Source organism: Etheostoma cragini, chromosome 15 (genome assembly GCF_013103735.1).
Source record: "Etheostoma cragini isolate CJK2018 chromosome 15, CSU_Ecrag_1.0, whole genome shotgun sequence".
NCBI classification, from domain to species: Eukaryota; Metazoa; Chordata; class Actinopteri; order Perciformes; family Percidae; genus Etheostoma; species Etheostoma cragini.
In genome coordinates this window covers 7,788,838-7,815,547 of record NC_048421.1, presented here as the reverse complement: position 1 = coordinate 7,815,547, position 26,710 = coordinate 7,788,838, and the positions used below count along the sequence as shown (strand labels likewise).

Genomic DNA, 26,710 nt, shown 5'->3' with positions numbered 1-26,710 from the left:
CCACTTTTTACACCTGAGTACTAGAAAGCTAAGAGCCAAGTTGATTTACAGTACTTACCACAATAGTTACATGTTTGAAGACATACAGGTACCTATTCAACAGCTGATTGTGATAATAATGAGTGTGTGCTTAGTTAAGGTTTGTGCCAGTGCAAATCAAGCATCTTTAATGTTATGACCTGGCACTATGTGTCTGTGCATGAAACAAGACTTTGTAATCACTGTGTTAATATTATTTTTCTGTTGTGAATTCTACTATTCTGAAGATTTGTTTTGCTGCCAACAACAATTTGTTTTCTATCCATCCTCAGGGCTGGAGCCCATCCCTCACTAGCTCTGGTTCCTTCCCCCCTCAGATTGATTCCCTTCCAGCAACCACACAGAAAAATGTGACATAAGATACAAACCCTAATTAGAAGTTCATTTGCATTTATTTTCATATTAAAACAGTGTAATTATAAACATTTCATTCAGTTACACTAAGCATGATAAATACGAAGTAAAAATATTTTTTTTAAATCTACAGGTTTAAAGGACATAATGAATTCACATCTGCCTTTGTCTTAATTTAACTGTTTAGCCAATAACTGTGATATGTACCTCTGATCAACTCCGCTTTAAGTTACAAAATGAAACCTCATACCTATAACCCCATTACATCATTTCCCATTTACAGACAAAAAAAAATTTTACATTTACATACATCAGTACAGATAAACATTAAGTTACATTTCTCAAATGTGCAAGATTAAGCAAATGTATACTGTAGTCAAATAAAACAAGATTTCCTTAAATAAATGTTCAAGTTTAACTGAAGCACGGGCTGCTGGTTTTTACCAGAGGTTAACATCTAAGATACAGTGCCTTCTGTAAGGGGCTGGGGGGGGCGCACATCTACTACAGGCGAAGTACAGCTGTTCATCAGGTCATCTGTGAAAAACAAAATCTTTAAAAACTTTAAAGAACCATACAGTAACGGTACAACATACAGTTTCAATAAACTGTGTTTTTATATCTGTACATGAAATCCTTGGAGGGAAAGTATCTTGATGCACTTGAACAGTTTGCATCATGCTTCTATACAGTAACTGATCACGTTACACATCCCCAGCCAGCCCTGTACAGCCACAGAGACGATGTATGGCCAAATGATAAGATGCCATGATGAAATGCTCAAAAATGCAACTGGATGAGGAGAACTGAGGGAAATGACATCTGAATTGGGTTATTAAGTTTGACACATTTCTTTATCTTTTTTTTTTTTTCTTTCTTTTTTTAAAAGGCAAACAACTCTGTTCATGACACTGATAAAAAGCAGCAGTGGTTTTTTTTGTTCTAGTAGTGAATTTTCGTGAAGCTTTAAGTCTCTGTGCATTGCTGTAGAAACCAGGCCGTGTTCGCCGGGTCATTCTATGAACTCCAATTTAATTAATGACATTTGTTTACAAACAACTCATTAACATTTATTCACTCAGACATTTAAAAATAAAATGTCCCACTTTTTACACAATCTCACTAAACGTGGGATTTAAAACTTTGTAGTGATAGAAAATGAGAGTGCAGCTGTCTTTACAGCATCACAGGCACTGCGACAAGACCCCTGTGACAAGTAGTCAAAACCATCCGAGCAACTTCATACACATTTCAGAGCACATAATGAAGCATTACAAAATTAATAACTTGTCTTTAAGTTTTTCCTCACAACTGGATCACCTCTGTAAGGATTAATGTGACACTCCTAGTCTCATCCCACCAACCATTCCTACTGAGAGGTCTCAACAATATGAAACTACTTACTCTAAATGTTCCTTTGAAACTTAAAGGAGCACAGTGTGTCACCTCTTCAGATGAGGGATTTTAGTTGAAGTGAATTTCAACCCTTCTTATTGAAATGCTGCTACACACAGTTTTTCTCCAATTAGGAGATTATGACTAACACCCAACGAGAGGTTACGAAAAAACAAATCATTCTTCCAAAAGAGGCAACCACTGAAATAATCGCACAACATGAAGGAGCAAAATTAATAAAGTTAGAGAAAAAGCTTGGATCTTCAATCTGCTGAAATATAAGAGCTTATACTTATTTGGCTGTAGTGATATGTTTGCCAGCCCAGTATGTTTCATTCAGAGGCTAAAAGTCTGAATATTTTTTTGGTGATGCAAAAGTCCTGGAAAATGAGTGCACTTTGACACAATAAAAGAAGCAGCCAAACACCTGGAATACGTTGATAAGTCTTTAAAGCAAACATTTAGAAACTCTCCCCCCAAGTGGAATTGCACTGAACTAAAACCACACACACTGATGTAGCTGGACAGGTGATATGGCTCAGACTGGAGCTGGGCCTCGTCTGTCTTATTTGCTGAAAGTGGTTGTTTTTCACGGCCATTTCCATGTAGGTAAAGAGCAGTTCTGCCTGAGAGAAGCATCCACGGTTTGCCCCACGAACCGTGTCATTTGTCCTTATTCAGCCGTTCTCCGTTCCCAAAAGTGCGAGTATAGGTTCATTTTTCAATAGTGGGATGATAATATATAACACTAGTCCTTTTCTCCATCTTCGCTGCTTCCTGGGGTAAACAAAAGAGAAAGTTTAAACATTTGTTCAATTGATTTTTACCCAAACAATTATTTAATGAGCACAGTATGAAAAAACATGTTTGGTGTGACTGCATGCCCCACTTGCCTCCTTGTTCGATGTCCGAGTCGGTTAGATGTGTTAGGGAAAAGTTAGCGATGCTGGCCGGTGAAATGGAGAACCGGGAGAAGTTTGAGGAGCTGGTCCAGCTCGGCTCCAGCACACGCCCCGTTGCAAGGGGCGGAGAGGAAAAGCGAGATGCTGCAGATGAGGACATGGTCTTTGATACAGGGTCTTTATCCGTCTTGGGCAGGAAGGCAGGTGCGGGGGAGAAGTCATCATCCCACTCAAAACCCCCACCTGCAGGGATTTAATACATGCGTGAGGGCATGTAAAGGCAAAGATTTGAAGCAGCTACATACATTTAGAGGGTGTTGGCATTACCTTCTTCATCGGTGGAGCTTTCAGAGTTTGTGAACCGGTTCAGGTAGCTCGCAGTGGACACTGGGCTGCTGAACTCTGGTGCCTGGTTGTGTGAGCCTGAGGAGTGGTCACCCAGTTCATTGGTGGGGGTCTCCTACAACAGAAAGAGTTGGATTTTAATGACAATGGCCACACAAATGAGTCTTAATAGTCAAACCTATACAGACTCTGGCAATGAACAACACAATAGGCAATACTTTACCTGGTCAAACAGGTAGACAGTGACATCATCAAAAAAAGACACAGATCTTCTGGAGTTATCTGCATTGCACCTTGAAGGAAACGGGGAAGATGATGCTTGGATGTTCAGCGTGGTGGGTTTCAACAGGCTCTTCAGGTTCTTTGCACTACTGTCATCTGAGACAACAAGTGGCACCGTATGCACGGTATCATCCTCGCTTTCTGAACTGGAGCTGTTTAGCTGGTACCCACAGATGTCATCATCAGAGTCGTCGCTGTTCTCGTCCTCCTCGTCCGCATCTACGCCGTCCTCCTGTCCATCTAAACCCAAGCCATCTCGCCTCCCCAGGTAACGCCCCTCCATGTCTGGCTCTCTTATTTTATGACCATCACTCGCGTAAGTTCTGGTGAGTTTAGCATGACCTGAGCTCTCTGGCACTGGCTTTGATTGGGCAACAGAAGGAAGTGAAGTTGAGGTTTCGAGAGGTTTTGATGAGTCTGGTTGGCCAGGAGATTTTAAGTCCTTGAACAACTCTGGTATGTTTCTATCTTCTTTATGACTGCTGCAGGACTCCGTTGTCTCATTCTTACATTTCTCTGCGATATTTGAATCTGCCTCCTGTAGTATGACCCCAACATGTGAAGCAGATGTTTCTCCATCTGCCTGTGCTTGAGAAAATAAGGAATCTACATCTCTCTCTAGGTTGAGCTCCAGTGCTGGGCCTCTAACTGCCACACTGACCACCTCAGTAGAGTTCCTCAGCCACTTGACTTCACCAGAAACTCCCGGAACAGTTTCTTCAGACTTCTTCTCAGGTTCAGATTCATTGTCTGAGAAGTAGGCAGAGTCTCTGTAATTACTGCCCATGAGTGGCTCCCCAGCAGGAGCTACATGATCTGGCTGGTGGAACTCACTGGGATCCTCACTGTGAGCATTCAGCACACCCTCTACTTCGGAGATGATGATTTCTGGTGGAACCAGATTTGTAGCAGCTGTGAGGTCCTCTATTTCCTCCTCTTCTTTGGCAACACTCGTGCCATTTTTTACAGGCGAATGGTCTTTAACATTAGGCTGGGAGTTCCACTCAGGAGACTCAAGGTTCTCCGTCTCATACCCACTGTCTGATATTTTGTATGGAGGCTGGAGTTTGTGTTGGGCTATTTGAGCACTCAGCTCTTCTCCTTGTTCACCAAGTCTGTGGATGTCAAGAGAGTCTAAAGAGTCTGGTGTCTCGGCTGGATTATCTACAGTTGGTAAAGTGGTAGACAAACTGTCTTCCAGTAAACTGTCCTGGCTGATCTGATCCAAAGATGGTCCAGAGATCAACAGAGAAGATCTGACAATAGGGAGACCATTAGCATCCATAAAGGATTCTTCATGGTCAGATAGAGTGGTTTCCAATTCTATATCTGCTTCCTCAATTAGTTCACCTAACAGATCATTACTTGTGAGGTCTTCATTGTGTCCGTTGTCTGAGGACAATGCTTGGACTTGCAGGTTTTCAGGCATTTCACTTCCCATGGCCTGAACATTATCCTTAGAGGTTCCATGGTCATCTTCAAGGCTTGGAAATTTGGCATCTGTGCACAATGAGTCTGTACTGGCACTTTCAGAGAATGCAGGGGTGGGGCCATCAGTTTGACTGATAATAAACTCAAACCTCTCAGAGGTAGAATCAAAACCAGAGTCTATACCTCTGCCTGAGGATTGCTGCAGACCAAGGTCTTTTGTGGAAAAACTATTTCTAACTGGCAGCTGGTTGCTTGTGTTGTCTTCTGTTACCACTGTAATGAAAGGCACCAGTGTTTTGTTTTCTACCAGCGACGGACTTATCTCCCCCAAGCTGGAAGTGGGAGAGTCTAAAAGTTCCTTTCTTGAGGATGTGCTACTTGCTGCCGTTTTTAAATAAGTGTCTTCTGCGTTTAAGCTGCCTAAATTCTCAAGGTTGTCCCAAGAACTCATTTTGAATCTTTCTTCTGGTTCGTGAGCTCGGCCAGGTAGAAGAAAATTCTCCTGTGGACTTGAGAAATGTGATCTGTCCTTCATCAGGCTGTGGTCTTTGAGAAACACAAAGTTGTCAGCTAGTATTTCAGTGTTCAGAAGCCTCTTCGTATCTGTGTTCTCCCTCTCCATGTCTACAGAATCTGTCAGGTAAGGGGCTTCTGAACAATCCCCTAAAAAAGAATCACCATAGCTTTTATCTCTATCCACCTCCTGGACTTCTAAAGGAGCACTTCCACGGAAAGGGTTGCCATAGCTCTCTGGAAGCTCCATAAAACTCTGTCTCCAGGAAGGAGAGTCCTCTTGCTGCTTGGACCCCCCGTCAGTGAAAATGTTGGTGTGGTATGGACTGTCATTTTCAAGAGATGACCAGATGTGGCTGTCTGGTAAATAAGAATCCTTTGAGTCAATACTTTGATGGAAAAAATCAGCATCAGTACTAGACTCATCCAGACGGACGTCTTGGAGAACAACAAAGTCTTGCTGGCCTTCCTTAACAGTGTTCTCCCCTTGTTCTTCTAGTTGTATGTAATATTCATTACCATTAGATGGCTTTTGTGCATCAAACACTGGTACAATCCCGGGAATTCCTGAAGGAGTGTTACACCTTTCTGCGCCCACTGCTCTGGCTACAGGATCAGGGAAATGGGCCTGGATGTCTTCACTGGAAACAGGAAAGAACATGCTGTGATAGTTCAATGTTGTGTCCAGGCCTGAACGCCCATAGTTGCCATCATAGTGGTCGTGTTTGGCTGCCTCCCAAACATACTCAAAGCTGAGACCTTTGCTTGTTTCAGTGACCGTAAGAACTTCGTCAATCTCTTGTCGCAAGGCATCATCAGCAAACTGTTCCAAGATTGGAAAAGAGGAGTGGCTAACAGTGGTCTGCCGAGTGGAAGGGTTGGGCTTAAGAGCATCCCAGCGTTGCTCAAAGTCTTCTTTTATGTCCTTCTGGCCTTGCATGCGCAGGTAGATAAGCAAACGGTGCACTTCCTCTGCTGTGGCTCGCTTGTCTGGAGACAGCCAGCAGAACTGCAGGACCTCATGCCTGCAGTTACAGGGAAATCAGTCACTTCCTTTTCAGACAAGAAAAATTTGAAATGGCCAAATAACTTTAATGGCTTATACCCTTATTTAATATTCAATATTTGTATGTAAATGTTCGAAAAACTCACCATCTGTCAGAATAAGGAAGCTCCAGCTGTGGCTTAAAGAGTTTGACTTGTTGCTCCTTGATTACATGATTGAGAACCTCCCGATCAGACAGATGGGGGTACGGTTGAGCAGCATTCTCAAAGAGCTCCCACAATGTGACCCCCAAGGCCCTACGGACAATTGAGGATGAAATAGAGGATGGAATATATTGCAGGACCAAAGTTATCTTGTGCACTTCCAATTCAGCAAAATGCCTTGACCCAAAATCCATTAAACTTCATTAGGTGAGCTGTTATGACTACCTTTACCAACAAAAAATGTACCGTAAATATAAATGAATAACATGATTCATAAAGCATCTATGATAGCAAGAGACACATTCAAACACAAGCCATTTGGGGATCATTTTAAATCTCTAAATTTTTTTAATTTATTCAGGGAGCAATCTGTCTCTTCTGATTAAAACTACGCTGCAATTTATCACCGAAACGCATTTAGGCAATGAGTCGTTAAAGGAACTGTACAGTGGGGAGAGATACTTAGTTGGTGCAGTATCAGTGTCTTTTCCCCCCTCTTTTGGTAATTGTCCTTGTTGTGTGGGATTCACAAACTCTTGTATTTGCAGAAAGGGCATGATTTCTCAGCAGTGAGCCAGAGGCGTGGTGCTGAGTAATTTGTCTTTGTCTTATTCCAAATATACTTAATATGTCTTGTAAACCAAAAATTAGGCAATAAGGTGGTACAAATCTTGATTGATTTTCAAACTTAAAAAAGGGTGCAAATATTGTCTCTCAAGAGAGAAGGAAATACTTACTTAAAGTATATATGGATTGGATAAATTAAGGTTCCCTAACAGTCATTATAAGTTATAGGTTTTATAAAAACCTTCTTGTATCAGTAAAGAGCTGCAGTCTGGTACCTACCACACATTGCTGGGCTTGGTTTGCTCCATGGTAATCACACCCCCATGGCGCTCGCCCACCAGCTCAGGAGCCAACCAGCGAAGGGGTGCAAACACATCATCCTCTGTGATGATGTAATCCTCCTATAGTAACGTTGTGAAAATTTTTTTTTTAAATAAAAGAAGCACAGAAATAGATTCACTTGGTGACCTTGTCCTATGAGTATATATCAGCAGTATTTAAAGAATGCAGCAGACAGAACAGCCTTGGGACATATGCAGTGTGTCCAGTTTCAACAGAAGACAATATCCTTCAGTGAAACATGCAACTGATCCAAGGCAAACGTCTGCACAGCCTACAATGAAAGAGATTTATTTTCTGTAAGGTCATCTGGAGCTGCCAGATGGCCACACTTCAGTTGCGCAACTTAAGTTTATCAGTTGCATAGTGGAATAGTTCTTATCCATCGTAAAATGGAATATGTGTTTGAATTTGGTAAATTATAGACAAAAGGTTTCAAACTACTAAACTCTTCACATGTGGCTTGTGAAAGAACAGAACAGTTAAAAAGACATTAAACAGGCCACATTTAAGGGTTTGACAATGGCAGAAAACCTATGTACTGCACGGTGTTATTGCAGTAACTTTTTAATTATTTTTGTTTCCAGCCAGAGGAGTAGAGAGGAAACAACTCTATGCTGTGTGTTCAAGGTGTAGTGCAAGAAAATATTATCCGGCGTGAGACCGGTCTATTTTATTTTGAAAATTAACCAGATGTTTTATTTATTTTCTGTGCTTGACTTCCTTTCCCGCACTATTTTTTTATTTTGTGCCACCAGTACCTGGTGTTTCCAAGGCCATGCAGTTCTACACAGTAATTAATAAAATAATCTCAATGCGGAAAAAATATCCAAAATGTAGGTTTCTGCTTACTTTGTATCTGTATGGTCCAATTCCATAGTCTCCCACTTTCACTGTAAGATCTGCAGTCAAGTAGCAGTTCCTCAGAGCCAAATCACTGAGAGAGCATCAAGAACAACTTCAGCATGACACATCTGGGTGGATTAGATACTTTAAAAATTCACAGTTAGAAAAGTAACCAATGATTATGAAGCTTGCAGGCAAGTTTGTGACCATCGCTGGAATGAAAATATGCAGCTGATGCTTGTTCTTGCCAGTTAGCCAGTGCATTGCTATTTGTGTTCATAAAGCAAATGTAAAGCAATGTGAATAAAATTCTAATTCAATTGAGATCAACAAGGAATACAAAATCCCCTTTTAACCTTAAAGGGGACATATCATGAAAAACCCGCTTTTTCAGTACTCATGCACATTTGTGTGGGTATCTGGAGGGACTAGCAATCCGCAAACTGTGAAGTAAGACCACCCAGTTAGTTTTTGTGGGCCGCCTAGATCAGAAAACATAGGATTCAACAAGCCATTCAGATGCAGCTCCCCTTCCTATGTCACATTCAGGTTCATTGGAATGTAACACCCCGCAGATGGGGCTCCCCTTCCTATGTCACATACAGGTTCATTGGAATGTAACACCCCGCAGCTGAGTATCTACACCCATAGCTTGAGAACTTCCATCTCAAAAGGTGCACCATATTTTTCCCGCAAGCCAATCAGAGCAGACTGTTTTTTAGGAGGGGGGCTTAAAGAGACAGGCGCTAAAAGCTAAAATGGAGCTTCTCAGACAGACTATACATGTATATTTAAGAAAATAATGTGTTTTTTTTTTTTAACATTAAAGCATGTAAACATGTTTTAGTGAAAACCCAAGTATGAACTTAAAAAATTAGCATGATATGTCTGCTTTAAAAGGCAAAGATTACCTCACAAGAATCAAGGACTCTGGCAAGGATCACAACTGACTTTGGCAACTATCAAAAATTCTGTAATATACCTCAGCTCTTCACCTTACAACAAGACACATACAGGGGCTATTCCTGACTCGTACATACAGCAGCAGTATATAGTTTCAAGTGGGAAACACCAACACTTTGTGAGGCTGCCAGGAGAGGGCGTGAGAAGCTCTGAGGCGCCCTCTGCACATTAAACAGACATATGGTAGTTAATACACAGTGAAAGGAGAGGCAGACTTTGCTTTCCCTTCAGCCCTGCGGCTTTTCCTGTACACAAGTCCTTTTTACCTGCCTAACGACAAACACTGCTGACACCAGTGTTCTTGCGTGCACATGGCCCAGCAACTGTCAGACCTACTGAAACCTCTGTAAGATAAATGGAGATTTATTTTAAACTCTCCATACAACTGTCCCCTGCTGTTGGCTGAGAGCCCAAAAGACAGTAAAGAAATGGGTCCAACATCTTAGCCCCTACAGGGCTAACATGTGGAATGACAGTGATCAGTACAGTTTGGTGTTATTTTGGCAAGAAGTTTTGTTGTTGATATTTTTGAAATACAGTGAGTTATCGGAACACTGAAAATGTAGTCCGTAAAAATAAGAATTTACATATATCTGAATATCTTCTTCTCACACAATTTGGTTGCATCAGGTTCCATCCTGTAATTGTGCATATAAGGAGTTGTACAACCCAGTGAATACTTATCTCTAAATAACAGATATATTCCTATAATAGGTATAGATATATGAATATTTAAACTCAAAAGAGAAAACGCAAAAATGTTACTGAATATGTACATAGAGCAATCACTCCTTCTAAATGAGAATATATTCAGATGTATTGCTCTTTGCAGCACTACTCTCACCCTTGCATCGCAAAGCTGAGGTTTCAGTATTGGATATAAGCCCATACAGCACTTGCCCCGAGGGTTTTGGGTCTGTGCCGCTGCACCCTCAAACACCTCCCATTCAGTTGTGCCAGCATTTAGTTGCACTGATCATTCATTGTGTAACGTCTTTTTCGTGGCCTTTGAACAAAAGTGCCACGGAAATATTTTTACGATCGCAAATAAAATGTTTACACATGGAAGGGAAGCTTGTAAAACTCTCTTTGAGTTGTAACAAGGATTAAAACACAAGGCCCTATATGAGGCTATCTATTTACATGCAAAGAGCAGAATCATCATATTCCTCTGGCAGAGGACAGCTGACACTGTGGCAATGCATGGTAGTTGTGTAATTGGAACCCTCTGAGCTTATTCTGAGCATGAAAAATAGAGCTGATGAGCTGAGCATCGTATGTTACCCCCAAGCCACACGCTCCCAACTCCCTCTGTACCCTGGCTGCAAGTAGCCAGAAATTCAGTACTCGCTGAGGTAAAAATGAAATGCAGCCTCTCTGCTGTACACACCTTTTTTGGAAAACACTGGTACTCCTGAGACTGGTTGGACACTAAAGTAAAATAGTTGACTTAAGTCTTTACAATCATATTTCATGTGGTTTGTGTCTAGTGACATTAAATACCCAGTAAAATTACTATCCAAATATATAGGATATCAAGAGAGAGAAAGAAACTACACACTATAGCTTTGAATATATAAAATTTCAGCCAAATCGGTGCAACTTGAAATCCTTAAAAAACCTAAATGATATTTGCCAGCCTGTCTCAACAGCGCTGTGTCAGTAATTGAATTAAGGTCTGGCTACACTGCTTATCTATTCTGGGATAGGGGAAAAAATGCTCTGGCTTGTTTGCATTTCTTTGAACATATGACAACCGTTTTGGATAGTGGAGATAGCAAAAAGGAAAGTAAATCACAAGCCGGATGTCATTCTTTATCCCAGCACTGTACATCCGGTAAACCCGATTATAGCTCACCAAACAAGAGACATCCAAATGAATGAGAAAAAATATCAAAAAATATAAATTATCACCTATCCTTACTGCATAAAATTTAAATATAACTAAGTGTAAGAAGAACTACATATTAATTAATGGGTCATACCCATTAATTAAGATAACGACTAATCTGATCATTTACACTGGAGCAGAAAAACTAAAATGTTGGCTTAGTGAAAAATTTTATAAAAATATGTAATTGCAAAGTTTCTGTCACTTCGAGAGTGAGCATACCATGAACAGCATCTGTATTCTTTGGCAGGCAAACGGAAACACAATGCTTAGCTTAGTGGGTTTAAAACTTGTGAGCTTGCTTAAGTGTTGCCATTCTGAAGTGCTACCTGTGCAGGAAGTTGTGTTTGTGAAGGTGAGTGACACCAGCAGCGATTTCACAGGCCATCCTCTGCAGCTGCAGCAACTCAGCATTTCTGAACATCCAATCCTGCTGAGACAGATAGCCCCGCAAATCCCCCTACACACACACAAACACACACACACACACACACACACACACACACACACACACACACACACACACATATTAGCTCACCGAAATCAAACAAACATTCAATAAATAAAAGAATCTTAGGAGTCATAGGAGTGTGACAAGTGGCACTGGTGAAATACATTGTGCAAAGACCACCACATAGGGGCAGTAGACTCTCCTATTCCTGTCTCTTACTGTAGATGTGTGAGGACCAAATAGGGTAACACTGTTTAATAGACCTTTCATGCTGTGTCGCAGAGATTTATAAATAAAAGAGTCCAGCTCAGATCAGTGAAATAAACTGTACTTGTGTACAGTTTGAAAAGAAAAACAAGGTGTCCCGTGAGGGTAGCAGGACAATCCACATCTGAGTTAATTATTCACCAATGTGACCGAATAAAAGAAAGTTAATCTGGAACCAGTTCACAGACTCCTGTAACAGACTGTAATGGTTGATAAACTGTCAATACAGTGTATCATATTCCACTATAATGTGTGCAAACAAAGACAAAGGGGGGTCTGAATATATTTTGTTACAACTTAAGATGGTGGACATCCGAATATTTAACTCTTATTTCCTAAGTGAAGGCACTAGGGCCAAGTTATGTATAAGGGCCAAGTTACGTATGATTTTTGTAACATGTTTACCACGGTGTTGGAGCAAAGGGGACTCCAATTAGCCAGCAGAATGAAGCTCTGAGGAATGAGCTACTAAGAACATAATTTACACACGTAGGATTCATAACATACAGTATACAAGGCACATTTGTAACATATTGAAAGTCATGTGTAGTTAACAACTGTTTGTGTGAAAAAGAATAAAGAAGGAATGTGTCTGTGTGTTTACTCTCCCTGAGCTATCTCAATAGAAGCAGCCTAGATTAGTTGTCTTACATAAACATTATCCCTGCACACACGCACACACCGGTACGCAAGCATGCAGCTCTGAGAAGCAGTAAACACAGAAGAGCTACATTCAATGTATGGTAAGCGATAGGCTCTGCCTGTTTTCATTTGTGAAGGCTCTGCAGCAGGTGATTAGGTCTGAGTTTCAGAGAAAGGACCAAGTACTGTTAATGAAACAACACTAAAGGCCAAAACGATTAGGCTTTGTGTCTGGCCTGTGAATAAACAACAATGTACTAACTTCCCAATGCACAAATTCATGTCTGACTGAGCCATCACATGATCAAGTTATGTATTTAAAAAAAATAGAAAAGGTATTAAAGTCCATGCTGCTAGTGGATAGTTGATGCAGGCTATATTCAGACTACTGTTAGATTGTTTACTTGTAAGCTGAACAGAGAATGTGGGCCATTGAAAGTCATGTGAAATCCAGGGTAAAGCACTTAAAAGGTGTATTGTTTACACAAAGGGTTTCATAGTTTATAGTTACCAAGGCAAAGAGTGTGACAAGTCTGTTAATTAAACTAAACTTACTAGCCTTCAGAAGTCAAAAAGGACACCAACCACATAACAACAACTTTACCCACAAGGTGAATTATAATGCTCAATATACCTGTAGGCAGAGCATGGTCAGTAATGTTTACTGCCACTACCATATCACTGCGAGGAGTGTTGCTTTAACGAGCATACTAAATGAAGGAGATCAACAACTTTAGAAAGCCAGAAGTCAGCTGGCTCATGTCCGAGACCCTGAACCAGAGAAAGGTCTGACTAACGTCCTGGCCAGGCACCAGGCAGGAAATCCGTGCATTACAAGCTGTCAGTCACACTATAGCATGTGACATTCTGGGGCCCCTGTACTAGCTGCTTGATGTATTTTGATGTGTAAAATGCTTTGAGTCAGGGTTACTTGGCACAGGAGAAACTGGACAAAAAAACCATCAATCACTGGGCTGTCAGAGGGGACGTCACAGTATATATATATATATATATATTTTTTGGGATTCATCTTGTCCACTGCGCAGTTGCAGTGTCACATTTCAGGGTGCGACATCTAGAGGATGATTGACGCCGACTAAAGTAGTAATAGAGGGCACAGACATGTTGTCTTTTACTTTAAATTTAACATGAAAGCAGGTTCAATGCTAGATGAAGTCCTCAAAAGTCTTTATATAGCAAGGGATAAGAAACACAGACATCACTCAGTAGTACTTCCCTCACAAATTATCACCTTCAACAAACAGGACATGGACTTCAAATGTTATCTGCCCAAATGACTTGCACACCCTTGTAATAAGTCACCTTAACTCATTTCGATCTCCTGTCAGGGGTGTTACTAGAGCTGGTTGGGAAATAGAGTGTGGATCGGGCCGCATTTTTGTGTCTGAGCCCGGCCTGTGTCCTACAGAGCATTAACCAAACCTGATCCGAGCCGGACTGGCTTTAGGATATTTATTTCCAAGCCCAACCCGAGCCCGACCAAGTTAAAATCTAATTTGTTTTCCCCTCATACTAATGACACATGTACAGTTATGTTCAGAAAAAGAGCAGTGTGTTTAAAAATAGGAATAATGCTCAAAATCCTTTTAGTTAAAAGTAGCTTTTAATTCCATGATATCAATATATCGGGAACACTGCACATTTGATTCCAAATCAAAAAATGACCAAAATTGATCAAGTTTGTGTTATACCTCAGTTTTTCCTCAGAAACAGTATTTTTGATGTCACCCCACACGCTTTGTATGAGACTGGTTTTCTACCAAAAAATGTGATTTAGGAGGTTTTCGCGCTGATGTGACCGAGTAGAGCTTGGTTTGGGTATCCATCCTTTACTGGGAAAAAACACAATGACAGAACACAGTCCAGCCCTGGGCAACTGACAATACTGAAATTCAGAATTTTATATTTTAGTAAAAAGAAAAGGGGCAATAGTCTGATAAAACAATTTTCTATACTCTTTTATAATTATCCAGACCTTGAAAATATTAAAATCAAATGTTATACTTTTGTATACTGCATAGAAAACCCACCATAATAGCCATTTCAATTTAATGAGATCATTATCTGAAACTCTGCAACCACACACACTGAAGAAATACTTGCAGAAATCTACAAATGTTTTCAATACCAACTCTAGTGTTTTCCATACATTGATTTATTTGGGGCAGTACACCCCAATATCAAAGTTGCCCGCCAACTATTGTTTCTGTCTTTTTATTCATAATAAAAATGAAACACAAAACAAACAATTTTTAAACATAATGTCATCTAATTCTACAAAAAACTACAGCCTCAAATGTTGAATCAACATCTCTTTAACTGAGTGTTAGTATATTACAGATTGGGCTGCATCAAAATGAGCAGTGTTTTCTGTGAGTCCAAAAGCTACTCTACTTATTAAGGGTTGTCCAATTGAGATAATTCAGACATACAGTACATACACTATATATGTCCAGTATATGTTTAGGTAACTTTTTGGCTTACTGCATTTGTCATTGGGCACCCCACATGTTTCTTGGAACAGCTTAGTTTATTTTTGACTGAACTCAACAGTTTCCAACATGCACAAGGTCCCATAAAATGCAAAAACACAGCAACTGGTGGAGCAGACACCAGAGTGTAAATTAAGACTTGTTGCTTAACTGGGTGAAGTGGGAATGTGAGAAGTCTCAGGCTTAGACTAGTTATGCGATCTCTGCAAAAGGAGGGGAGCAGACAAAATGGGAGGGGAGAAAGCTCCCAGCAGTCCGAGGCCGGCCCAAAAAGAAACAGTGAATAAATCAGATGCCTTTAAAAGGGGGTCTTGCCCTATGAATTTGTGAGCTAAACAGGCTTAGTAATTTGAACTATTGTTATATAGTGTATTGTTGTTTGAACTAAAGATTGTACTTTCTCATACAGACACAAGGAACATCGCAACATATCAAGAGACAGAGCTGCCCGTCTCTTTCTCTCTAAACTCAGACCTCAGATTATACTGTAAAACTAAGCTGTGTTGATCAAATATATACAAAGATTCTGTTATTGTATTACTTACTTCTCGCCTATGAAGTTTTCAGACACACATTTAAATGCACTGTTTGGCAAGAACACGAGGGTTTATGGATAGAACGTGGACACACACTGTTTCTTGTATTGCAAAAAGTGGGCTGAAAAAAGAGAGAGCCTTATTGACAGTTTTCTCTGCCATTTTGCGCCATTCTGCTGCATAAACAGGCCGGTTTCATGTGTTATCCGAGCAGTAAAATATGTATTTAATTAAGCCTTCTAAATGGGGCTTTAGCAAGCAGTAAATAAACCACCTCTTAATTCCTCAACACTAGTACACAAAGACTAGCCTGGGAAAACCCTGTCAAAATTCCAGCAAATTTGAGATTATGCTATGCAAGTCAGTCTGGCCAAGAGCCCATTCAAACCCATTTCCAATTTTTACAAATCGAGGCACCAATCACAACCGTTGAGGCGGGCTTTACACAATGATGATAGGGCAGCGACGGCAAGCAGCTTTTTGTTCCCATTCAACACAATGGCAACGTTGATGCCACTGTCGCTGTGACGTCACCTGGATCATTGGTCTGATTGGTTGAAGGACTATCCAATTACGCCAAGAGGCATTAGGCCGGTGTCGGTTGGTGACGCCCCCTTTGGAAACGGGCTGTGAATAAACCTTCCCCAGACCTACTCTCAGTTACAACTGAGAAGGGCATGGTGTCAAACAGGCTACATAAAGACTGCATGTTTGTGCTTGCAAATTAAGCAGAGCATGTGGTCACTCACCATTTCACAGTACTCAAAGACAAGCAAGAAGGGAATGGCCTCAACACACTGTCCCATACATTGAAGGATGTTTGGGTGCTGCAGGACTCTGTAGAGACAAAATAACAGAAAGACTGCTGATAATGATGTTGATTAAGACTGCAAAAAGCTTTGAAGTAATACTTAAAAATATTAGCCGTAATATTTGAGAGAGTCTGATGCAATGTGTAAGAGGACAAGTAGACAGTGCAGCAAACATCACAGTGATGTCATATAGCTGCCATACACCGGCACTTTTAAAACAATTTGATTAAAGTAAATATTAATAATAATCAGTCAAATATGTTAATTTAAATTACCTAAATTTAAATAATTGAAAAAATAATAATCTTCAGTCAAAAATCGGTTTACCTGTATGGATCTCCCTGCTGCAGGAAGTCATTCTGCTCCTTGGCACTTGCATTAGCTTTTAACTCTTTCACCACCACTCGGGCTCCACCTGGATCTGTGTAGATTTCACTCAGAAGGACCTGTTAATACAAAACAGCACTTAAGGCTAAACAAGATACAGAAATGGAGCATGTATGCCTCTATATGAAAATTGGCTGCAAGGTACTTAAAATTTTTGTCGATTCTAGCAACCCTTTTGGACAAAAGCAGTGATTTTTTAACCAAGCCTGCTGTCGTAATAATCTTTTCTAGCAAGTGCTGGCTTGTGCCGGAGTTAATGTGAGAGTTCTCCAAGCCGCAGAATTTTGGAAACCCAGTTTTTGGAAGTATGGGTACCCGAGCCTTCTCAGGACAGTGTGCCTCTGGAGACTCTGAGAGGAAGAAGTTGGAAGGTCTGACCGTAACGCAACTGTGGCTCTCCACCATCTTCTTTTTTAATTTCCTTTTCTCTGTGAGGACCCTGCCTCAGAATTAGCCATAACAACAACAGATAACTTCTAAAATTAAATGTAAATACAATTAGGCCAATATAAAAAAATCTGTGACCCATCAGAATGTGTGACTGTAGAGCCAAAGAGTCTAATCTTTTTGTAACTTTACGGTACCTTTACGGTACGATAAAAGTACCTTTTATCGGATCCAGGCAAAGGCCTTAACAAAATCTATAGAAAAATTGGTCTTGTTTTTTGTTACAGGATATTTATGATCAGATGGAAAATTAACCAGTTTCAGAAACATTAAAAAGTTCCTCTTAGCTACTCTAAAAGAGGCAAACAATGTCAGACAAAAAACGTTGAACAAGGCAACATATGTGAAAAATGGGGGAAGAATGCCAATTCCACTGAACAGGTTAAGGATAAAAAAGAAAATGGGGGCAGAGAATATGTGCATAGTCCTCCAGTTCTAAGAGATTTAGAGAATATAGCCAGCCTGTGGCACAGATGACGTAGCCAGCTACCTTCAGATCTCTCTAGTTAAATGCTGTGTAGAATAAAACAAACATGACCCTAACTTAACATTATCTATTTGTATTTTTTATTGTTTGGGACAATACAAAAGTTGAACATTAAAGAAAACCAGGTTACCTGGCCAAACCAGCCATTGCCGATCTCTTGAATGTAACTCAGACTGTGACGTGCTATCTGGAAGCCTGTGGATCCCTCTGTAAAACAAACCACAAAACAATGTTAACTAAGACTTCACTAATCAACAAGTTTCATACAAAGTTTTGGAAATTTTACATTTCTTGCTTATAAATATGGTGATTAAAAAAAAAGATTCAGATTGAGTTAACTCACCAAACCGTGAACTTAAATGTGATATCACGTAGTGCAAGTTTATTAAGACCCCAATAAGGTGGGTTTCTCTTGTGGAATTACCTAATTACAGCATGTACTATAAAAAGGCATATGACAAGTAGGGGTGAAACAAAATATCAATATAGCCATATATCGGTATCATTTGTGCAATAGGATAATCAATGTGCTGGCCCCAGATATTGATATTTTAATTAATAAAATAAGGCGCTATAAATAGATTACCCTGCTCCCAGCATCGCAACTTCATGGCTACTCAAGGTGACGCTGTTCGGACAGACCTGCCCCCACTGCTAAATATCACCCTTAAGCAAACACTGCCCTCTATATATTTTTCCTAAAAATTTAAGATTAAAAAGGTCTTTATATTTACAATTTTAATTTTAGGATCTAAAAATAGACACTAAAAAGACAAAAACAGAAGAAAACTCAGGCAACCAAAATCCAACCATTAAAAACATTATCAAAGGGTCATCTTCATGTACAATATGTGCACGTTTGAAGCAATGAATTTTGTGAGTGTGAATGTGTCTGACCTGTGACGCAGACAGGAGGCTGGAGGTGTGGGGGTCCAGGCAGCGCCACAGGAGACACGGTGAGGGTATACACCTCGGCTGGTGACTGCATAGAAGGCGTGTCCTCTGCTGGTGGAGTGAAGTCAATCTCATCTTCAAAATGATCCTCAAACTCCTACATCAAACAAAAATCAAAAGTGGATAAAAAACAATGCCACGCGATACAGCAGAGCATATCATTCACGACAGACGCTAAATTCACACACACACACACACACACACACACACTGTCCAATACAATCCATTTCTCCACCATGTGTTTATAAGGGAGCAGGTGGAGCTGAGTGTGTCTGGCTATCTGCCCGCCAGGACTCTCACCTTGAAGTTGATCTCCCTTTCCTTGCAACAGGTCACACAGTTCACTAGCAACACCACCAAGCCCACAAGCGCCGTGAATGACACTACCAGGGACAGGTAGAGAGACACAGACAACGTGTCCCCTGTGCTTCCATCTGAAGTGAGAAAAAGAGATACAAAATATGCTGATTTATTAACATTCATAACCATGCTTCAAAATGTATTTAGAAGAGAAAAGAAATTTGCGACCTGAAAGTTTTTTTTTACAAATATAAACATAAGTGAGTTTGACAGCAATACTGTGCACCAGGAAGTACTGGCTGTTCTAAATCCAACAACAAGAAAAAGGTACATTTAAGATCGAAAACAGAAGTAAACTGGACAGTGTTCTTAAAATGCTACTTCTATCACTCTCTTTTAATAGCAACTCAATTTCAGTGTAACACTGTGCAAATAGATACAATATATTTGTATAAACACTCAGTACACTCAGTTTTTTTTTTTTAAATTGTAAACATGATGTAACAATTGTGTCTCTTAAGAACCCCACCCAACCTGTATCCCTCGTCAGCCATTCAGAGAGATAGTTGTGGGGGTTTCCACTTGCTGATATGCAGCTGATGGTGCAGCAGTGATGACAGCAGGTGTTAGGCTGCGCCGTTACGGATGCTGCTGGCCCAGCAGTTCGAGTGTCAGGCTGACAGCAGCCTTGCAACCCATCCACTGTGCTGCTCTGCTGCTGCTGCTCTCTGACTACACTGATCTGCTGACCAGCATCCACACAGCTGAGGCTTTCCATTTGAGTACAACCGATTTCCAATTAAGTGAAACATCTTTGCTCTGGAGATTGCATTTACACATTAACTATAACAGGGAGGCCCGATTTATTCCAGCCCCTGTAGAGTATTCTTTTAATAACCATGGATAAAATGCTGCTAAAAAGAAATAATAGTGAGCTTTAGTAGGCCAAGATATCAGTTATATATTATTTATAACCAACAGATACGACAAAGGCAGGATTGGTAAGGGTCGTTCTCCTTAAATTGAAAGCTCACAAATTGGAGCTTATTTAAAAGATGTGTACATTGTAATTCTGACGAGAGCGTAACCTTTTGTGGGGGGGGAGCTTGTCACCATGTTCTTTCACCCCATGTCCATCTTGTCTTCTCACATACCGAATGTCACTGCTCCTTTGTCTGTTGTAGTCACGGCTGTATGTGAGTGAACAGTCAGAAGACGTTCATTGTGTTAGGAATGGTGTTGGATGTGGCCCGGGATTCTCTGAATGCAAATGTGCAATGTCTTCTCTTAATTTGTAATTTCACTATGTTGTATAACATTTTAATTAATGTAAACTCTAATCCAATCTCAGCCCACAACATTATACTTGGCGTGATGTGATTGTGTCAGTGAGTGTAAGTGTGAACTGAGAGAATAGTAAGAATGTGTAACCCCATTCTCCCTCCTGTGTTTATTCTGTCTCCCACTGGTTGTGGCTTGTCAGGTGCATCGTGTCTGCTAGAGGGAGAATCAACACCTACGAAGTCTCCTTCTGCTGAACTACAAATTCCTGACAGATAAAGCCGGGTGCTGTATCCAAACTACTTTTAGTTGTTTTGTCATCAGCACATAAAAGAAAGAAAAAAAACAGACTTGAGTATGACTGCACTACTAAGAGTTGGCCCTCTGGAATAATAATGAGAAACCAGACTAAGGTCAATATGTCTGTCTCACGCTAAATTTGAATATATATATATACACACACACACAATATTTTTCTCTCCATTTTGGCCTTTAATATATATACTGTGCTTTTCCAGATGAGATCAATTTTAAAAGGTTTTCACATTATAGTGTGTGGATGGTGCAAGCAAAGCTTCTCCAAATGATGGCATTTGTTTGCGTGGCCTGTTCTTGCAAAAAAGTAGCTTATCCCACAATATATGAGTCACCATTAATCGGTTTATATTTAGGTTGTTAGAGGAATTTGCAAGCGTAAAATTGTGGACTGATCAATGTTCTTAGTAGAGCAGCACAAGCATTGGCCAACTGTTCCCCATCAAGTTGTCCTTTCTAAGAAATCTATTTTATACAGAAACAGATGACAAAATAAATAAATAAAAGAGTTGACTGAATGTCAATGAGAACATCTAAACTGTGTGTTCTGCCTTATTGTAAACAAAGCAAGTAGGTAGCAAGCAGAGAAATTGGAATGTGTCACAATCGTTACCAGATGATGGCTGTAATGCATAATGTTGTTTGCCAACAGAAAGAGATTAAATATGAATATTTGACTTATTTAACACATCCGTGTGCACACAGATCTCCAAATCTGGATGTGTGTTGTTTTTACATGTACACAACAATGCAAGGTGTATCCACATGGACAATGAATCAATGACCATTGCATTGTTGAGGAGGGCAGAGTTGTCATTTCAGCAAAACCCTAACCCTAGGTCTTGTGCGGAAGAAAATAACTAAATCTGGCATCAAGCACTGCCTCCCCCCAATTCATAAATAAAACATTCCCTTGAAATGAACCTGGGGTAAGAACTTGTAGCTGCTGAACGGTAGCCTACCAACAAGCTCAGCAGTGATCTTAATACTAATCCAGACAGCACAGCCTAGCCTATGATATTCAGAGGGCAGATGAGATAGGCAGCAATAACTGTATCTCTCTGAGGGACATTAGATATAATCCAAAGTGTCAGCCATGATTGATTGAGATTAATTTAATGTCTACAACAGAACGCCAAGCTATCACAGACAAAAATAGACAAGATTGTTCAATATGTGGCCTCTTTACTCATGATATTAAGATCACAACTCTATCATGCTTAGTTAAAGACACCACAGGTAACTTGGCCTTTAGGATAAGTGAAAGGGGATGTACTGTAATGCAAACTGTACATGTTTTAAATACCTGAAACACAAATAGTTTATTTGTAAAAGATGGATGTTTCCACAGGATTATTTCCACAAATCTCTCCTCCAAGCTAAAGATGACAATAGAGAGACAGTGTATGCAGTGAAGTATTGATTAGAAAAGGAATCAAAAATTAAAAAGGGTCCATCGTCAGGAAACAGGCCTGGTGGATTAATTTAGTTTAAATACTTTTATTGATTCCCAGTCTGTGCTGTGCTTTACAATGATGAATGATAGAAATAAAAATTAACTTACAATCAGGGATAGAATGCCATGTGCAAATAAAATAAAATACTAGGCTACTGAAGGCTATACTCACTTCCTTTGTGCCACAGTTGTAAATGAAAGGAACAGGAGAACTCTGGGCTGACACAGCCCAACCTATTGGACTGAATCTGCTTAACATCCACCATTCAAAACCATAGACTACACACAATATTTCACACTAGTGCTATGGCACATCCACCCCACAGTAAAAAAGAAAATATATGCATGAAGAAATCCGGAGGAATTGAAATTGTCAGGAGCAAAGAAACAAACAAAAAGACAATAGGTGAACAAAGGGAAAAGCAATGCTGTGTCCAAGACATACCACTGGTTTGGCTTTCCTTGCTAAATCTAAAAGGTACATGTAAATGTTTTCCAGTGACAAGAAAGTATTTAAAATCTTCAGTGAGAGTCACAGGCAGTCATTAATTAATCAGATTTAGTTGGACATTTGTTAATTGATCTGGTGAGTTACAAAGCTTCAGTCTTATAGTTTAGGTAAACATCAAAGCACGATAAACATTTAAAACAAGAAATGTTATCCACTGCATCATGCATTACTGTACTGTACTGTTGTTTTTCCAAAACATTTGCAATCTACAATTATAGCTTAGAAAATGATGTCATTGGCAGGAGCAATTTATTTGAGAGAATTCCAACTGGCTTTAGCTTATCTTCACACCAATCCTGTAACAAACATTCAGCAGTAATTGCAGGCAGCTCTTTGATACAAACACCCTCCCATCTGTTTCAGCAGAGCAACAGGGTTGCAGGCAGTGCAGGACTCCCAGAGAGGCTGCAGCAGCAGTCAGATAGAAAAAGCAGGAGCTAGGTCACGGCAGCTCTACATGGGATCAGTTAGGCCTTATCTGAGTCATGGGTTCATGTTATGACTTGGCGGGCCCCACCAAATGACTCAACTGTTTTTTGGGACCAATACGGCAGGGAGCTGCCAGGTCTTATTTCGGTTCCACTGCATATTTCAGCAGGCGTCCACGCAGAGGAGGAGCTGACCCATTTTTGCAGATTTCACCCACCAGTGTGCACCACAGTGGTTGTCTGTACTCGCAGTTAGGTAAAGGATGAGGGATGGCATTGTCTGGCTGACATGTCTGTGTTCCGCTAGGATTTGTCTGGCTGCTAGGATAGAAGCACTATCATGAAGAGCCAATGGTAAAGGCTGCACTTGTAAGAATCCATATTTGCAAGATTGTGTTCTACCCTTTTCAATTATAAATGATCAATATTTACACTGTTTAAACAATTTAAAAAAAAGTTTTAAAAACGTTACAGTGCAAGTGTTGTAGTGGAAGTTTGAATAACAGACGAGACAGACCACTAGCATCTGGCTGTTCCCACAGTTGAAACAATGACGCATCCAGTTAAGCTTACCTATCTATCTACCTTTATGTCTGATGTGTTTAAATGTAGCACAAGTCAGTTGAAGACCGGCTTTGCAAGTGACCACACCTTGAAACCATCAATAATTACTGTACCACATCTATATGTACTGAAAAAAGGAAGACCCAGTGGGGCAAAGAACAGGTTGCTATGTAATAAAAGCATAAAAAGCATGCTTATATTGCAACAAGACTTTCCGGTATGCTGTAGTACAATACTGTAAGCAGCAAACAACCCTGTTGCTAATCATTGACTGGTGCTATTTAAATTGGAATGTGTTACGTTTACACATAACCAACCCTGAATGCAGCATATTCACGTCTGCATCTTTTCATTTCTCACAAGGAAGCAGGTTGCAGAGCCTGTTACCCTGATAAGCTGAAAAAAGTGAAAACACTGAAACCATTCCCTTGTATTTAAGCGGATGTAGGACATCCACAACATTAAGGTTGCAAGTGTTTATTTCTGTAGTTGATACAAGTGGTTGAGTCATCTACTTGAATTGATGTACCATCACTTGATTAATCAAAATTCTGAGTTTTGTCAGGAAAACCGTTAACATTATTAACAGATTATTTTAAAAGCGTTCAATTTACAATGTGGTGAAATGAAGGAAACCTAATGAATACTAATCTTTTAGAAGCTGTAACCAAATGTTGGACATTTTATTTACTTTATAAATGACTTAATGACCAACAGAATTGTCATTCATTCTGACGGTCCACTATCAGTTACAAAACAGTAATCTCACTTGGTATTCAAAGTAAAACAGCTGAAATTGGATTGTTTTAATACCATCAATATCCACCTGGTTCTGGAATTCTGTACTGAACAAGAGTCTCTTATTCAACCTAGCAAGTGTTTTATCACACTGGCAGATGACAGTATTGCAAACTGTTTACTTCCTTGTACACTTTGATTCCTCCTAAAATAATCAAATGATCACACCTTTGACACAACCTACCATGAGTAAACTAGAGTCCTAATAAAAAAAGGTTATTCAAGGTTTACTTTAAAACCAAAAACAGTGTTTCCATGCTGGTAGGCCAACATCCAGTTTATTGACTCACAACTTTAAAATGTAAAATGTCAATGACTGGACCAACCCCACAGACAGATTAACCTTTATGTACCTGCAGTCATAATAGTCTGTACTATATTAACTCAGAACTATATTAACTCAGACACCCCTGCTACCAGGAAGCTTATGCATTTCTGTTAAATATCAATCACAACGAAACTGACAAGGTTAATACGTATTTCTGTGTTCTGGGGGAAACTGTCGAGGGCATCCCGATACTTTCCATTATATAATAATATATATCACGTTAGCAGAGTTATCAAACAAACAATAGTGAGTTAGTACAAGTATCCATACACTATAATGACAATCTTCACTGGTTAGCAGGAAATGCAGACTGCTGTGTTGTTAGCTTTTAGCTAACAGCTAGCGTTACCCCAGTAATCAAATATAAGCTAACAGAAACATCTGCTAGCTAAGCAGCTGGATAGACAGGAGTTGTAGTGAGGGAAAAAACAATCGCTTAGCTGTGTATCAGCTTACAGTCAGTTGTCTCACCTGATTTGTGAGGATACTGAAGAGGGGCCCCTTCAGACAACCAAAACGCCGACAGGAAAAACCCACTGGCCAGCAACAAAACATGTCCATGGCGGTTCTTCATCCTCCTAGCTTAGCTAACAAAATGTTAGCTAACTGGAATCGTCGTCCTAAACAATAAATGACTGATAGGATGCTAAATAACGTGTTTTAATCATTTGTATTTAGTTTAACGCCAGTATAGGCTACACAAACAAGCATATTTTCTGTCCGTTTAACGTTAGCTACTTACTGTTAGCCAGCTCACTAGCTACAGCTAGCATGTCAATGCTAACAGTTTCAGCTGACGACAGCAAACACCGCTACGAGATGTAGCTACTGTTCCGATGTCCATAGAGACAAAGGGGGCAATAACCTTTTACGACCGATCATATTTGCTGAACGAACCTTAATGTTATTTAAATTAACATAGCTAAAATAGATAAATCAACAGACCTGACTACCATGAAACATTTCCCCTCTAAAGCGCCATGTTCCTGTACAACGTCACATCACGGAATGAGGCGTAAATCCTCAAATAATTGACAAGTGATCAAGCCAATCACAACAAAGAATACCTTCGCGTTAAAACAGACATAACCAATCAACTTCCACATTTATTATGAGTCATTGGAATCCAGTACTTTGTATCAAAACTGAAGAAAGCTTGTCACCTGCCAACCATGTGAGGCACTACTCGAAAAGACAACCTGTCTATAACAAATGTTCATTTTTGGACTCACGGACAGTTATAAACAGCCAAGCAGCATATTACAGGTGGACTGATACTAGCTTTCCATTTATTCCTTAATTTTTTCTTTTTTTTTCTTTTTAGTGATTTCACATGGATATTGCAGGCTGTGAGATTTAGTGGGAAACATTGTTAAAGAGAATATATAATAATAACAGTAATAATTTAACTATTTTTTTATCACAACAGCTACAAATATAGGAACTATGCTTTTGAACAGTCAACATGTTATAGATTCCAGTTAAAGCAACATTTACCTCTATATACAGTAAATGTTCTTCCTTAAAACACAGGGGGCATAAGTATCCGCAGGCAGATTTCTATTATTAAAGGCCAGTTATTTCATGGATCCAGGATCCTATGCATCCTGATAAAGTTCCCTTGGCCTATGGAATTAAATAAAGCCCCACATTATCACGTACCCTTCACCATGCCGAGAGATTGGCATGGGGAACTTTCCATAAGATCATCTCTCAATGCAAATCAAACCTGCTATTAGGCTAACTGAAATAAAACCAAGCCAATTTCTGCCAATTGGTGTCCTTAAAGGTTGGATTTTTCCTTCTTTTTTTTTAAATTAAGGCATTAAGATCAATTTTCAAAAGATGTTTTTTTATTCCTCTTTTTAGCCAACTTTAGCATCTGTGTATAAACTTATACAAGCCACTCTACCTGTAAATTTGAATGTAAGTTTCCTCACATAATATTGATTTAAGGACTTTCAAGCCATATCACATAATGGTTGATTTTCTTGGGGCGTGATAAAACCTTAATGAAGAATATATAACCAAATGTAATTATTGTGATGTTGTTTGTATGCTTCATAACAAGACAAACCCAAATATTTCCCCTTTGTCTTATATAGATAAGACTATACAGTGTCTTTATTACCTTTTTTTACCAGACATAAATAATAA

At 39.7% G+C, this 26,710-nt stretch overlaps 1 protein-coding gene across 1 annotated transcript; it reads right to left on the bottom strand.

Moving 5' to 3' along the window:
• Positions 1–412: 412 nt before the first annotated feature.
• On the bottom strand, positions 413–25,572 carry lmtk2 (lemur tyrosine kinase 2). Its single transcript, XM_034893518.1, has 14 exons — positions 25,025–25,572; positions 18,873–19,006; positions 18,516–18,669; positions 17,749–17,825; positions 16,625–16,743; positions 16,235–16,322; positions 11,406–11,536; positions 8,229–8,313; positions 7,317–7,438; positions 6,414–6,563; positions 3,259–6,286; positions 3,018–3,150; positions 2,682–2,933; positions 413–2,565 (listed from the first exon to the last, which is right to left on the bottom strand). Exons 1-14 carry the CDS (start codon positions 25,125–25,127, stop codon positions 2,537–2,539), a joined length of 4,605 nt encoding a protein of 1,534 aa, XP_034749409.1. The 5' UTR covers positions 25,128–25,572; the 3' UTR covers positions 413–2,536.
• Between the last annotated feature and the right edge of the window lie 1,138 nt (positions 25,573–26,710).